Raw genomic sequence first — 14,559 nt, 5'->3', positions numbered from 1 at the left:
CGCCATTTACCTTCCCGTCGGAGTGGTACCTATTTATCTACTTGCACCTTGACGTGCTTTCAAACTGCTAGGTGGGCAGGAGCTGGGACCGAGCAACGGGAGCTCAGCCCTTCATTTCCAGAGGTTGCTGCTCAAGACACCAGCTGATTAAATAACTACAAGCAGCAACCACTTTTCGCGCAAAACGAAGTCCAGGCTACGAAGATGCTGCTGCAGTTCTGTATCTTTTCTCTCGTGCTCCATCTGCGGCTCTCAGTTCCATCAGGCGGGGCGGGAGGAAGGAAATAGCGCCCGACGCAAACCTGCAGATCAGACCATCTATGCTAGTCTACCACTACAAATCTATGGGAGAAGCGCTTGCGGTCCTTCCCTTGTAGCCCTTGGAACACCTGCCCACGCCTCCCCTGCCGCCTCCTCTCTCTGAACTGCTTTCTCTATGGTTGCCCTCGCTCTCCTCTCAAGGCTCCTCAGCAATTCATAGGGCGCGCCAGGCTGCCCATCTTATCTGGGTCCTTTGGCGGCGTAGCCGCAGTACGGCCTAGCGGGAGCGGTGGCGGCAACGACAGGCAGAGGGGAGGCCCCAGGCAGAGAAGCTCAGTTCAGCAGCCACGAGGAGGATGGTGGTGGAAGGGCCCGAGGCTCCCGCCAGTCCCGGTGGGGAGGGGCTCCCGGGGGCCAAGGCTGGAGGGGTGCGGCCCGAGCAGCCAAGCAACACAGATGGAGCCTCCCTCCTCCCTGGCCGGCAGGGAGGGAGGAAGAGGAGCTGCTTCCTTTGAAACCCAGGAAATTTAAGGGACATCATCAATCCAGGACAGCAGCAGGACACGGCGCTGGGATAAGGGAGTTTCCCGCCAAATAAGGGACGCTTGACAGCTATGCTGATAGATGGTATCCTCATCAGTGGCGCCAAATCGTGCTTGACCCTCCACCAGGCATGGCATGAAGAAGGTCATTGGCTAATGTAGTAGCATAGTATTGTGGAGAAATGTTGGGTCCTGGGTGTGTACTCCATAGTCCTTTTTTATTTTTCTAAATAACTTTATTGATAACCATAAGAAAGCATACAGACAAAAATAAACACACAAATCAGCAAACAAACCCATACTACATCCTATATTATTTTAATCTTTAATATTTCTTCTCCCTCCCCCTTCTCCCTACTTCCCTCACCTATATGCAATCTTGTTGTTCTTATATTATTCTGCTGTTGTATTTAAGTTTCTTTAATAAACTGTTTCTTATTTTTATTCATTTACATTGCGATATAGTTACTATTTTTTACTAATAATATTTATTTGCTAATGATTAGCTTACCTTTCCAACCCTTTCCATATATGTTTCAACACATTCCCATTCTTTATTGACCTTCTGAGTGAAGCCTCCTCTCACTGACACTGTTAATTTTGCTATGCTCATGAATTCAGAAATTTTGGATCTCCATTCAGATAGCTCCGGTACTATTGTTTTCCAGTTTTTTTGCAACCAATAATCTTGCTGCCGCTGTTCCATATAAGAATATATTATTCTTGTTTTTAGGAATATCAGTTTTAGTAGTCCCAATAAATATGCTTCTGATTTTTTATGAATTGTAATCTTAATTCCCCCCTCCCCCCAATTCTTCATGAATCCTTATCCAAAACTGTTTTATTAGCCTACACCCCCACATGTGAATTAGGGTTCCCACTTCTGCATTGCATCTCCAACATTTGTTTGAATAATTTTTATATATTTTGGCCAGTTTCACTGGTGTATCATACCATCGGTGGCACATTTTCATATTTTCTCTTATCAGGTAGCAAGCGGTAAAGTTTATATCTTGGGTCCATAATCTTTTCCAGTTTTCTAGGCATACTGTTTTGCCCAGGTCATGCGCCCATTTTATTGATTCCTTTATGACTTCATCTTTTAGATCACACTCCCATAATAAATTGTACATTCTTGATATTATCTTTTTATTCGATTGTAGTAATTCCTTTTGTAACTTTGAGATCCCCTGTTCAAAACCCTGTTTTTATCCTCTTTAAACAAATTTGCTATCTGATGATAATGCAGCCAACTACTGCAATGCTCATTAATTTCTTCATATGCTCTTAATTTTAAAATACCTTGCTCTTTTGTTACTAACTCATGGTAGGTTGGCCAGACCTTTCCCATGTTCAATTTTTTAATTCCTATCACCTCTGATGGTGAAACCCACCAGGGTGTTTTCGGTTCAAGTAACCAACGATGACTTTCCCAAACTTTATATATGGGCCTTCTTATTACACAATTTAAGAAATCTTTATTATTTAACATTTTACCATATGTCAAATATAAGTGCCAACCAAATCGGTTATTCCACCCCTCAATATCTAAGATCTCCACATTCCTCAGCAAAATCCAATTTTTAACCCACCCGAAACTGGCCGCAAAATTAAATAAAGTTTCAAATTAGGTAATCCAAACTCCCCCCCCCTTGGAATCTGTTAATATTTTATGCTTTATCCTTGGCTTCTTTCCTTGCCAAACAAACTGTGTAATATCCTTCCTCCATCCTTCAAATATCTGGCAATTACTGGTTATTGGGAGCATTTGAAATAAAAATAACAATTTCAGTAATACAATCATTTTTATCGTAGAAATCCTGCCCCAAAGTGACAATTTTAATCTTTGCCAAATGTCCAATTGCTTTTTGATTCCTTTCCAAATTTTATTGTAATACTCTTCAAATAATTCAATATTTTTCAATGTTATTTGAATTCCAAGATATTTTGCTTTTTTTACAATTTGAAGACCATTCCTCTCTTGTATTTATTTTTTCCTCTGTTCACCCAAATTTTTAACCATGACCGTAGTTTTTTCTTTGTTTACTTTGAGCCCCGCCACTCTCCCAAAATCTTCTATCCTTGCCATTAATTCTTGTATACTATCTACTGGTTCCTCTATCATTATCAGCACGTCATCAGCGAAGGCTCTGAGTTTATATGAGTTTCTTCCTAATTTTATTCTATCCCTCCCTCATTACCTCATTCAGAACCTCCAAGGTAAGTATAAAGAAGAGGAGAGAGGGCATCCCTGCCTAGTCCCCTTTTGGATTGGAAAATATTCAGTCAACTCATTCTTTATAATCAAATTTGCTGTCTGATTGTTATAAATTGCTTTTATTACCCTTATTATTGGCATACCCATACTCCATGGTCCTTAAAGACACGGTCGACTTCTGTGCTGGGTCCCCAAAGGTCAAAAACACAGTTGCAATCCTCATCTACCTATTAAGTAAAGTCCCCTAAAATTTAGTTCTGTACACAGCCATGGTTACGGCTTCTCCTGATTGTGAGTTCACTGGTGGGCAGTGAGATTGTGGAATTCTTTCTGTATGTATTTGAAGCACTGATAAGGTTTCCCCCCGTGTAAATCATTTCATGGGAAGTGAGAGAGGAGCTCTGACTGAAGCTCAGTACATATTCCAATCATTGTTAGTTTTTCCCACAATGACTTCTTTGATGGGTAATGAGAGTGGAGTTCTGACTGAAGCTCCTTCCACATTCCAAGCACTGATACGGTTTCTCTCCAGTATGAATTCTTTGATGGGCAGCGAGACTACCCTTCCGACTGAACCTCATCCCACATTCCAAGCACTGATAGGGTTTCTCCCCAGTATGGGTTCTTTGATGGGAAGTGAGACCGGACTTCTGACTGAAGCTCCTTCCACATTCCAAGCACTGATAGGATTTCTCCCCAGTATGAGTTTTTTGATGGCAAGTGAGAGTGAAGCTGTGACTGAAGCACTTTCCACATTCCAAGCACTGATAGGATTTCTCCCCAGTATGAGTTCTTCGATGTACCACGAGACTGTTCCTCTGACTGAAACACTTCCCACAGTCCTGGCAGTGATAGGGTTTCTCCCCAGTATGAAGTCTTCGATGTACCACGAGACTGTTCCTCTGATTGAAGCCCTTTCCACAGTCCCAGCACCGATAAGGTTTCTGCCCTGTATGAATTCTTTGATGGGCAACGAGAGTGCTTCTGTGACTATAGGTATTTCCGCATTCCAAGCACTGATAGGGTTTGTGCCCAGTGTGGATTCTTTGATGGTACATGAGTTGGGAGTCCTGACGGAATCTCCTTCCACATTCCAAACACTGATATAGTTTCTCCCTGGTTTCTCCCTTGTTTTTCGTTTCTAATTGATCACCACCTGCAACAAAGAGAAAACCAGATCAGAGCCTCAGGAGGAAATTTAGCCCTCAATGCTTGAACAGTGCTAATGAGTGTGGATTGATGCCAGGATTTGACCACGTCTGGAACCCGCTATGCACCCCGACTGGGCTAGGCAGGAAGACTGGAACACCTTCAGCATAATCCGGGAACCTGGACTCACAACTGTGCGTTATGAGCACCACCGTCAGAGGTGCAATAAACGCGGATGGGGCTGCAAGACTTTTGAAGCAGGTTCTTGATTTCTACAAGCTACAGAATTATTTACAGAATATACAGACTGTGTGGTATAGCTTCTTACTCACACATCGACAGCAGAGATGAAATCACACTCCCTAAACACGAGGCTCAGAGTCAGGAAAAGGAAGATTAAAGACACAGTTCCCTCCCCCTTCTCTCTGACCACCAGATCATACGATTCTCCCAGAAGGGAGGGGTGAAATGCTAACAACGAGTGCTTTTCATAGGGGAAGAACTGAAGGGAGTTATCTGTGAGGTCTTACTAAAGGGTTCATTAGCTTTGTTGACTGGCATCAAGGATGATATTTATGAGATCCTGAATTAGAAAACCTGGCTCTTTTCTCAGATAAGATTATACTTGGCCCTATCATCGAATCCGCTTCATCTCCAAGATCAGTGGCCTCATTGGTCCACAAAAAATGGACAGATGCAACATCAAAAGAGCCTAGGAGAAACTACTGGAGAAACTAAGAAGTCTAAAGCCTATGGTTGGAAAGGCCATGGCAGTTCAGACTAGGCTGACTTTCTTATGGACTGTTTTATTCTGGATTGCAGGACGCGGGTGGCGCTGTGGGTAAAACCTCAGTGCCTAGGACTTGCCGATCGTATGGTCGGCGGTTTGAATCCCCGTGGCGGGGTGAGCTCCCGTCTTTCGGTCCCAGCGCCTGCCCACCTAGCAGTTCGAAAGCACCCTTAAGTGCAAGTAGATAAATAGGTACCGCTTTCTAGCGAGAAGCTAAACGCCATTTCCGTGTGCTGCGCTGGTGCTGGCTCGCCAGAGCAGCTTCGTCACGCTGGCCACGTGACCCGGAAGTGTCTCCGGACAGCGCTGGCTCCCGGCCTCTTAAGTGAGATGAGCGCACAACCCTAGAGTCGGACACAACTCGCCCATATGGGCAGGGGTACCTTTACCTATTCTGGATTGTTTTATTTGACTTTTAACATAGTTTGTAAACTTCTTTGAGGTTTCTTTAATCTGAAATTAAAAGAATAATAACAATAGTAATAATAATACCTGGAGGAAGAATAGTTACAGGTAGGTAGCCGTGTTGGTCTGCCGTAGGCGAAACAAAATAAAAAACTCCTTCCAGTGGCACCTTAGGAAGGATTTTTCTTTTACCTGGAGAAAGAATAGTCACAGATGAAACAGTAGATAGCTCCCTATTCAAAATGTTCTGTACGGGTGTTAAGAGTCACAGATGTTGTAGGTGGCCCTGTTGAGCTCCATAAAAATATCAGAGGTTTGCCACCTAGAGATATACATATTACATTTCAGAACAGATACAGTGGAACCCCGTGTTACGTATGCAATCCGTTCCGGATCATGCTACGTAACACGGGTGTGTGTAACGTGAACACACGAAAACAAAAACAAAAAACCCAGAAGAAGCGCGATTTGGGCGCTTCTGCGCATGCGCAAAGTGTGCAGAAGTGTTCTGCGCATCTGGGTCACGCGCGCTCCGGAAACACTTCCGGGTGGTGGGCGTGCTTATCCCAAACGTACGCAACACGGAGCGTACGCAACACGAGGTATGACTGCATTATGATTCAACAGGGAGCTTTACCGTGAAAGTCCTGTTGGAAGATCGCCCGCCCGGGAGCATTGCCAGCACCCCAAAGCACTCCGGGGCGATTAGTCCGGTGGTCACTTTCTGGCTACCATCCAGGAATCCTCCTTTAGTCCAGAGAGACCGATAATTAGGCGACTTGTCTCTTATGAGAAAAGCACACCAATTTCTCCTGAGCAAACATCAGAAGAAAAGGCAGTTCGTAGACTACATCTACTTTATTAAAACTGCATAGAAAATACACACATGACTGCACGTCCTGAGCAGTCCGGCTTAGAGTTCTCCAACTCAACACTGCTCCAGTCCAGGAGCAGAAGAAAGAAGTGTAACTCCGCCCCGGGTACACTGAGGACAGTCTGAGAACTGGCTCAGACTTCCTTTCCCCCGGTCAGCTACACCTGATGTAAACAACAACCTTTTAGCTTTCGCTGCTTCCTGGCAGCTCGTGCAGCTCGTAGGGACTGAAATCCCAACAAGTCCATCATCTCACGATTCTGCTCCATGACTTCCTTATGCAGAGCTTTCTGTTCAGGATCCAGCAACACCCACTCCTCATCTGTGAAAGGAACAGTGATATCTTCAAAGCGCACTGAACCCTAAAAGAAAAAGGGAAATGTCCTCATATAGCGTAAAGATAATAATAATAATAATAATAATAATAATAATAATAATAATAATTTATTATTTATACTCCGCCCATCTGGCTGGGCTTCCCAGATGGGCGGAGTATAAATAATGGGCGGCTTCCAAAAGAATATTAAACATTTAATGTTTGATACATCAAACATTAAAAGCTTCCCTAAACAGGGCTGATCGACTAGGACAGATGATGGACTAGACATTGATCTGGTGTTTTCTGCCTGTAATGGCTGTGTTGTTTTAAAGGAATTGATTTGCCGCACATTTTAGTTATGGATTGTTATTTTTATATTTTAAATGAATTCTTCTATTGTGTCTTTCAATGGTGAGTATTAATTTTGTTGTAAATGGGTGGAACTGAACATGGTGTTCCTCAAATAATTCTCTTGGCACAAGCGTTCCAATTTGCCGGGGGGGGGGGGAGGATCCCTTCTGTACTCTCTCTGTGTGCTGTTCTTCAGGGGGCAAATGGGAAGCAAAAGGAGACCTAGGAAAGCCCTGAAGGTGAATCCTGGCTACTGTTTTTATGGTTTCTCAACTGCTTAGAAGCCTATTATAGTATTCAACAATAAATAAAGAAAACGGTGACCGAGAAATAATGCAAGCAACAGTAAGGCTAGTTGAGGCAAGGCGGCTGTTCCTTATTTTCAGCACCCCGACCTTCTAGAAAGGCCTTTGTTCAGGGCAGCTTGGCCAGAAACAAAGTGGAGGAAGAGTGAGATTTGCTTGAGCCCAGAGGCACCCCGACTACCCCACCCATCAGCCTCTTTCCACAATATGCTCATTCCTGCTACCTGATCTGGTTCCACAGTGGCCGCTTCCCCTCCACCCCCATGAAAAGATGAATGAGGAGGTCTTGCCAACATCCTTCCGTCACCTGCAAGAGACAAAGGTAAGTGTGAAGCCAGGTGTGCATGCTTATCTCAGAGGTGAAGCAGTGCAGCTCTAACGACAGGTGGGCCTTAGAAAAAGCCTCACTCGAAGAGTGCATTTGGACGTTTGTACCCGTTTCGTATTTTAGCATCTTCCCTTCCTTGGGGCTTTCCCCCAAGAAGATTCAAGGAACCCCTGGATGAGTTTCAGGATTCACAGAATGTGACCAAACAGAAAAACAACTCAATCCTCCATACCCTGTGGCTTCTCTTTGATGTCCAATGCAGTTCTCTCTGCCTCAGAGGAATACCGGCCCATTTCTGCAAACAGATCCTTTCCCTAAAATAAAAGAATCATAGAATGTTAGAGTTGGAAGGGATTCCAAGGGCCATCTTGTCCAACTCCCTGCAAAGCAGGAACCTCAACACGGATTCCAAACAGAGAATGAGGAGAAGGGTTAGAAAAGGAATGGCAGAAGCAAACAATTTAGGGGTATCAGATCTCATTCCTTGAACGCTTTCCAAAAAAGAAGAGCCATTAGCTGAGAATTTGGGGGTCCTCTCCCTCATGATGGAAGACCCTGGGAGTATCCAGAGGAACGTCTCTCTCACCTGCTGCTCTGCCTGCTTCCTCTCCTCTGCCTGACTCAGGAGGAATCCTTCGGCCAGGGCCACCGCCTGGGAACTGGTCTCCGCTCCACATTCCCTCACCCAGCTCTCCATCTCTGGCGGAAGGACAGCCAGGAACTGCTCCAAGATCACCAGGTCCAGCATCTCGGATTTCGTACGCCGTTCTGGCTTCAGCCACTGACGGAAAAGGCAGTAGAGTCGGCTGCAAACCTCTCGGGGTCCTTCGGCCTCCTGGTAGCAGAACTGCCTGAGCTGCTGGCTCTGCACATCTGAGCGGAGAGTGTCCTCCTCTCCCAGGATCTTCTTCACAGAGTATTCCCAGAATCCCCCACTGCTCTCGGTTTTGATGACATGGCCTCTTCCTGCTTCAGGGCCAGTTGAGTCTTGCTCCTCCATCTGGGCTTTCAGGAAGCCCCCAAGAGACTGGAAGTAACCTGTAGTCTTCTGCCAAGTCTTATCTGTCCAAATTAGAGGTGCTAGAAAATACTACAAAACAAATACATTGCTGTAAGATTGACACACTGTCAGGAGAAGAAAAATGTTCCTTGGGCAGGTGTGGATGAGTCTTGGTTTAATTCTTATTAATACTGAATTTTAATCTGCCTTGGGTAATCAGTGTAGTAGTAGTAGATGGATTCTGCACCGAAAAGGTTGGACTAGACTAAGGTTACCAGATTTTTTTCAGTGAATCCAGGGACACTTTTCAATTTCCTACTAAATAGATGGATTTTGTCAGAGGACTGATTTGTAAATCTGGGGACTGTCCCTGGGAAACGGGGACGTCTGGTAACCTTAGACTAGACAGCCCTTGGCATCCCTTCCAACTCTACAATTCTACAATTGTATAATTATAATAATATTAACAATAACAACAACAGCAGCAATAACATAAAGCATCAAGTGTGGGGAAAATAAAGCCCTTGAGATTTTGGCGTAGGTAAGCACAAACACCCCATCAGCATTTTGCTTCACCTAGTTGATCTAAATTTAAATGTCAAATTGAAGAATTAACAATGGAGTGCACCTCTGGGGGTGAAGTCAATTTGCCTTGTGAGCAGCACCAAAGTGACTGCAGAAGGTGCTGGAAGGAGGCGTACAAAGTGTCACCCAACCACCTTAGGGAATCCACTCTGGGTTTGTAGGTTTACTCCTCAATCTTTTCTTCTCCTGAAGGGGTTCAGGATCAGTTTTCCTTCTCCTAGCTGGGTTCCCTTTCTGGGTCGAGGAGCCCCATCTGCCCCCTACTTGACCTTTGGACCCCTTCTCGGTCTTGTCCACTCAGCATGCTGAACCCCATCTTTGCATCACTGTAGACTTGAGACCCATCAGCTCCCCCATCGTTCAGCCCGGACACTGAGGTCCAGCGCCGAGGGCCTTCTGGCAGTTCCCTCATTGTGAAAAGTGAGGTTACAGGGAACCAGGCAGAAGGCCTTCTTGGTAGTGGCGCCCGCCCTGTGGAACGCCCTCCCTTCGGATGTGAAGGAAATAAGCAGCTATCCTATCTTTAAAAGACATCTGAAGGCAGCCCTGTTTAAAGGTAAAGGGACCCCTGACCATTAGGTCCAGTCATGACCGGCTCTGGGGTTGCAGTGCTCATCTTGCTTTATTGGCCGAGGGAGCCGGCATACAGCTTCCGGGTCATGTGGCCAGCAGGAATAAGCCGCTTCTGGCACAACCAGAGCAGCGCACGGAAACGCCGTTTACCTTCCCGCCGGAGCGGTACCTATTTATCTACTTGCACTTTGACTTGCTTTTGAACTGCTAGGTGGGCAGGAGCAGGGACTGAGCAATGGGAGCTCACCCCGTTGCGGTGATTCGAACTGTCGACGTTCTGATCGGCAAGTCCTAGGCTCTGTGGTTTAACCCACAGCGCCACCCGTGTCCCTTTACAATCCTCTGATTCCATGAGTCTGTGACCTGCTCACAAACAGGGAATGATCGCAGCAAAGAGCAGATCCTAACAGACACACTCTTTCCTGTCATGCGTGGATTATGGAGTATGGGGCTGAGGATCCCCACCCCCCACTATGCCCCACACAGGGAAGTTTTTGATATTTGATGCTGTATTGTTTTTAACACTCGATTGGAAGCCGCCCAGAGTGCATCAATAGGAGTATAGCATCTAGATCAAGGGAAGTAATAGTGCCACTGTATTCTGCTCTGGTCAGACCACACCTGGAGTACTGTGTCCAGTTCTGGGCACCACAATTCAAGAAGGACACTGACAAACTGGAGTGTGTCCAGAGGAGGGCAACCAAAATGGTCCAAGGCCTGGAAACGATGCCTTATGAGGAACGGCTAAGGGAGCTGGGCATGTTTAGCCTGGAAAAGAGGAGGTTAAGGGGTGATATGATAGCCATGTTCAAATATATAAAAGGATGTCACATAGAGGAGGGAGAAAGGTTGTTTTCTGCTGCTCCAGAGAAGCGGACACGGAGCAATGGATCCAAAGTACAAGAAAGAAGATTCCACCTAAACATTAGGAAGAACTTCCTGACAGTAAGAGCTGTTCGACAGTGGAATTTGCTGCCAAGGAGTGTGGTGGAGTCTCCTGCTTTGGAGGTCTTTAAGCAGAGGCTTGACAGCCATATGTCAGGAGTGCTCTGATGGTGTTTCCTGCTTGGCAGGGGGTTGGACTCGATGGCCCTTGGGGTCTCTTCCAACTCGATGATTCTATGATTCAGAGTGGCTGGGGAAACTCAGCCAGATGGGCGGGGTATAAATAATAATTAATTAATTATTATTATTAACATTTTTATTATTTAGCCCCCCAGCCAAAGCCTTTCCTGCGATTGCAGCTGCTGCAGTCGGCTGACAGCTCCGAGGAGCCACAGGAAGGAGCAGAGGGCCGGGTGGGGACCCAGGGTGGCCCCCAGGACGCATCCCTACCAGAGGGGTGGGTCCCCCCCCGCCCCCTGGGACTCTTAATTCCCCCCACTTTGCCCTATGGCGGAAGAGACTAACCAGCTTCCCGCAGGCGCCGCCGAGAGACAGAAAGACAGAGACCCGCTTCCTTCCCTCTCAGTACAGGAAGTGATTGGCAGGAAGTACCTTTGCACGCCCCGCCCTTCCGTCGCGTTATTTCCGGTCCTCCAGGCGGTGGGGGATGCGGCGGTGCGCCATTTTGGAAGAGGGCGGAAGGGAGGGCTCCGTCATGCTGGAAAAGGCAGCGATAGGGCAGGTATCAAAGGCGCCATCTTAGGAGAGGCACTGAGGCTAGAATGTGACGCAAGAAGCGGGCGGAGGAGGCACCACCGCCATCTTGGACAAGGGCAAGTAGAGGACTGGGAGGAAATCTCAGGAATGGAGGTCGAGTCCCCATTAAGCCTAGACTTCAGGGAGACTGCCTCTGCAGGGCCTGGTACAGACTTCCTCAAGCTTGGCCCGCCAGGTGTTTGTGGCCTACAACTCCCATGATCCCTAGCTAGCAGGACCAGTGGTCAGGGATGATGGGAATTGTAGTCTCAAAAAACACTGAGGAAGCCTAGCCCAACAGGTGTTTATGAAGCCTGTGGTTTTTCAGGGAGAGGGCTGGGTTTGCTCGGCTTGCTAAGGGTTAAAAGGCACTGAGCTGCATTCCTAGAGAGGAGAGGAAATTGGAAGGGGAGGGAGAGTCCTCGGGAGCCAAAGCTCCCCCTGCTGGGCGGGGGAGGGACCGCGATCCTCTCCTTCACAATACAGTCCTACCTTGGAAGGAGGAATCCCTTATGGAACTTGTTATGTACTGAGTTGTCCGTATAGTAAAAGCCATGGTTTTCCCAGTAGTGATGTATGGAAGTGAGAGCTGGACCATAAAGAAGGCTGATCGCCGAAGAATTGTTGCCTTTGAATTCTGGTGCTGGAGGAGACTCTTGAGAGTCCCATGAACTGCAAGAAGATCAAACCTCTCCATTCTTAAGGAGATCAGCCCTGAGTGCTCACTGGAAGGACAGATCCTGAAGCTGAGGCTCCAATACTTTGGCCACCTCATGAGAAGAGAAGACTCCCTGGAAAAGACCCTGATGTTGGGAAAGATGGAGGGCACAAGGTGAAGGGGACGACAGAGAATGAGATGGTTGGATGGTGTTCTTGAAGCTACCAGCATGAGTCTGATCAAACTGCGGGAGGCAGTGGAAGACAGGAGGGCCTGGCGTGCTCTGGTCCAGGGGGTCATGAAGAGTCGGACACGACTAAACGACTAAACAACAGCAACATGTACTGAGTTGAATAGGATCCAAACTGCAGCAGTCTGATTGGTCCTAGACCAATAAAAAACAAAATGCAGCAGTCTGATTGGTCCAAGAACAATGCAGCAGTATGATTGGTTGGCAGGAACCACCCAATCCTGCTCCAGATAGAAGTGAATCCACAACCTGATTGGCTTACAGTAGATATTCCGGAATTAGCCAATCATGTGCAGCCCATTGTGTAAATAATGTATATAAAGCAGATACTTTGAGGGGACTTTCATTCATTCCTCCTCACCACTATGAGCCGAATAAAGAGCATGAAATCACTTTGCGACTCTGAGTATATTTCAGAACTGCATCTGTTTTGAAATCCAGTACATATTTCTGTGTGACAAACCTCCAATATTTTACGTACAGGTGGGTAGCCGTGTTGGTCTGCCGCAGTCGAAACAAAATAATAATAATTATTTCCAGCAGCACTTTAGAGACCAACTAAGTTAGTTATTGGTATGGTATTTATTATATTTATAATTTTTATTTATTTGTTTGTTTTGTTTCGACTCCCAATATTTTGATGCTGCTCAATAGCACCACCTACAACATCAAACCTAGACAGCATCTTAGAAAGCAGAGACATCACCTTGCCGACAAAGGTTCGTATAGTTAAAGCTATGGTTTTCCCAGTAGTGATGTATGGAAGTGAGAGCTGGACCATAAAGAAGGCTGATCGCCGAAGAATGGATGCTTTTGAATTATGGTGCTGGAGGAGACTCTTGAACCTCTCCTTTCTTAAGGAAATCAGCCCTGAGTGCTCACTGGAAGGACAGATCCTGAAGCTGAGGCTCCAAGACTTTGGCCACCTCATGAGAAGAGAAGACTCCCTGGAAAAGACCCTGATGCTGGGAAAGATGGAGGGCACAAGGAGAAAGGGACGACAGAGGACGAGATGGTGGGACAGTGTTCTCGAAGAGACCAGCATGAGTTTGACCAAACGTTTCCTTCCCAACATTTGATTTAATGTTGTTGATATCTTTGCATCTCGCAACTGTGGGGAGGGAGGAATCCGGAGGGAGCCTGTGGAGCATCAACCCTTGCCTTGGTTCCCATCGGCTCCTCCACTGAGCCCGACCCTCACCCCCTCAGCATGGCTAATACCTCGGTGGGTCAAGCTGCCTTTCTGGCAAGTGCACTGCTGTTTACTGAAGCTCTTACTGAGGAAGCTTTTAAAGGAACTCCGCAGTTTGGAAAGGATCAGCCAAACCCTTCACCTTTGCAGCTTAGAATCATAGAATCATAGAGTTGGAAGAGACCACAAGGGACATGGAGTCCAACCCCCTGCCAAGCAGGAAACACCATCAGAGCACTCCTGACATATGGTTGTCAAGCCTCTGCTTAAAGACCTCCAAAGGAGGAGACTCCACCACACTCCTTGGCAGCAAATTCCACTGTCAAACAGCTCTTACTGTCAGGAAGTTCTTCCTAATGTTTAGGTGGAATCTTCTTTCTTGTAGTTTGGATCCATTGCTCCGTGTCCGCTACTCTGGAGCAGCAGAAAACAACCTTTCTCCCTCCTCTATGTGACATCCTTTTATATATTTGAGCATGGCTATCATATCACCCCTTAACCTCCTCTTCTCCAGGCTAAACATGCCCAGCTCCCTTAGCCGTTCCTCATAAGGCATCGTTTCCAGGCCTTTGACCATTTTGGTTGCCCTCCTCTGGACACGTTCCAGTTTGTCAGTGTCCTTCTTGAATTGTGGTGCCCAGAACTGGACACAGTACTCCAGGTGTGGTCTGACCAGAGCAGAATACAGTGGCATTATTACTTCCCTTGATCTAGATGCTATACTCCTATTGATGCAGCCCAGAATTGCATTGGCTTTTTTAGCTGCCGCGTCACACTGTTGGCTCAAAGGAACTGGGTGGTGGTGGTGGTGGTGGTGAAGGAGGAGGAGAAGAAGAAAGGGATCCCAGAATCAGGGAAATGAAACTCTGAAAATTCAGGTGAATGTGCTTTTTACAAGCTCTGTAAACATACTGCATTTTTTTTTTTGCTGGAAATCTGCATTCACAATTCACACAAGTGTATATACTGAAGGTTAGCAGGTGTTGGTTTGCACATTTTCAAAAACTGTGAATGAGGAAGGTGTGAACTGAATTGAATTCATCCTTGATTAATCTTGTTAGCAAACTGCAAACTGTCCCTTGCCCTGCCTTGCCGATAAGCTGGAGGAAAGAGCTGCT

General features: G+C 46.4%; 1 protein-coding gene across 1 annotated transcript; it reads right to left on the bottom strand.

The window, feature by feature from the left end:
• Window positions 1-3,124: 3,124 nt before the first annotated feature.
• Window positions 3,125-11,194, bottom strand: LOC309514944 (zinc finger protein 213-like). Its single transcript, XM_082192472.1, has 7 exons — window positions 11,111-11,194; window positions 8,129-8,632; window positions 7,775-7,856; window positions 7,439-7,521; window positions 6,421-6,601; window positions 5,453-5,557; window positions 3,125-4,177 (listed from the first exon to the last, which is right to left on the bottom strand). The coding sequence occupies exons 2-7, from the start codon at window positions 8,540-8,542 to the stop codon at window positions 3,456-3,458; spliced, it is 1,587 nt and encodes a 528-aa protein (XP_082048598.1). The 5' UTR covers window positions 8,543-8,632; window positions 11,111-11,194; the 3' UTR covers window positions 3,125-3,455.
• Window positions 11,195-14,559: the final 3,365 nt, after the last annotated feature.

The sequence above is a fragment of the Podarcis vaucheri genome, assembly GCF_965113315.1.
Source record: "Podarcis vaucheri genome assembly, chromosome: 12".
Classification (NCBI taxonomy): domain Eukaryota; kingdom Metazoa; phylum Chordata; class Lepidosauria; order Squamata; family Lacertidae; genus Podarcis; species Podarcis vaucheri.
The sequence above is the reverse complement of the archived record's forward strand: the minus strand, read 5'-3'. Positions and strand labels throughout refer to the sequence as shown.

Coding starts and splice junctions, on each gene's coding strand:
- LOC309514944 (XM_082192472.1), bottom strand. CDS start 8,542: ATGGAGGAGCAAGACTCAACTGGCCCTGAAGCAGGAAGAGGCCATGTC. Junction 7,522..7,774: donor CATCAAAGAGAAGCCACAGG/GTATGGAGGATT, acceptor TGTCTCTTGCAG/GTGACGGAAGGATGTTGGCA. Junction 6,602..7,438: donor CCACTGTGGAACCAGATCAG/GTAGCAGGAATG, acceptor TTTTTCTTTTAG/GGTTCAGTGCGCTTTGAAGA.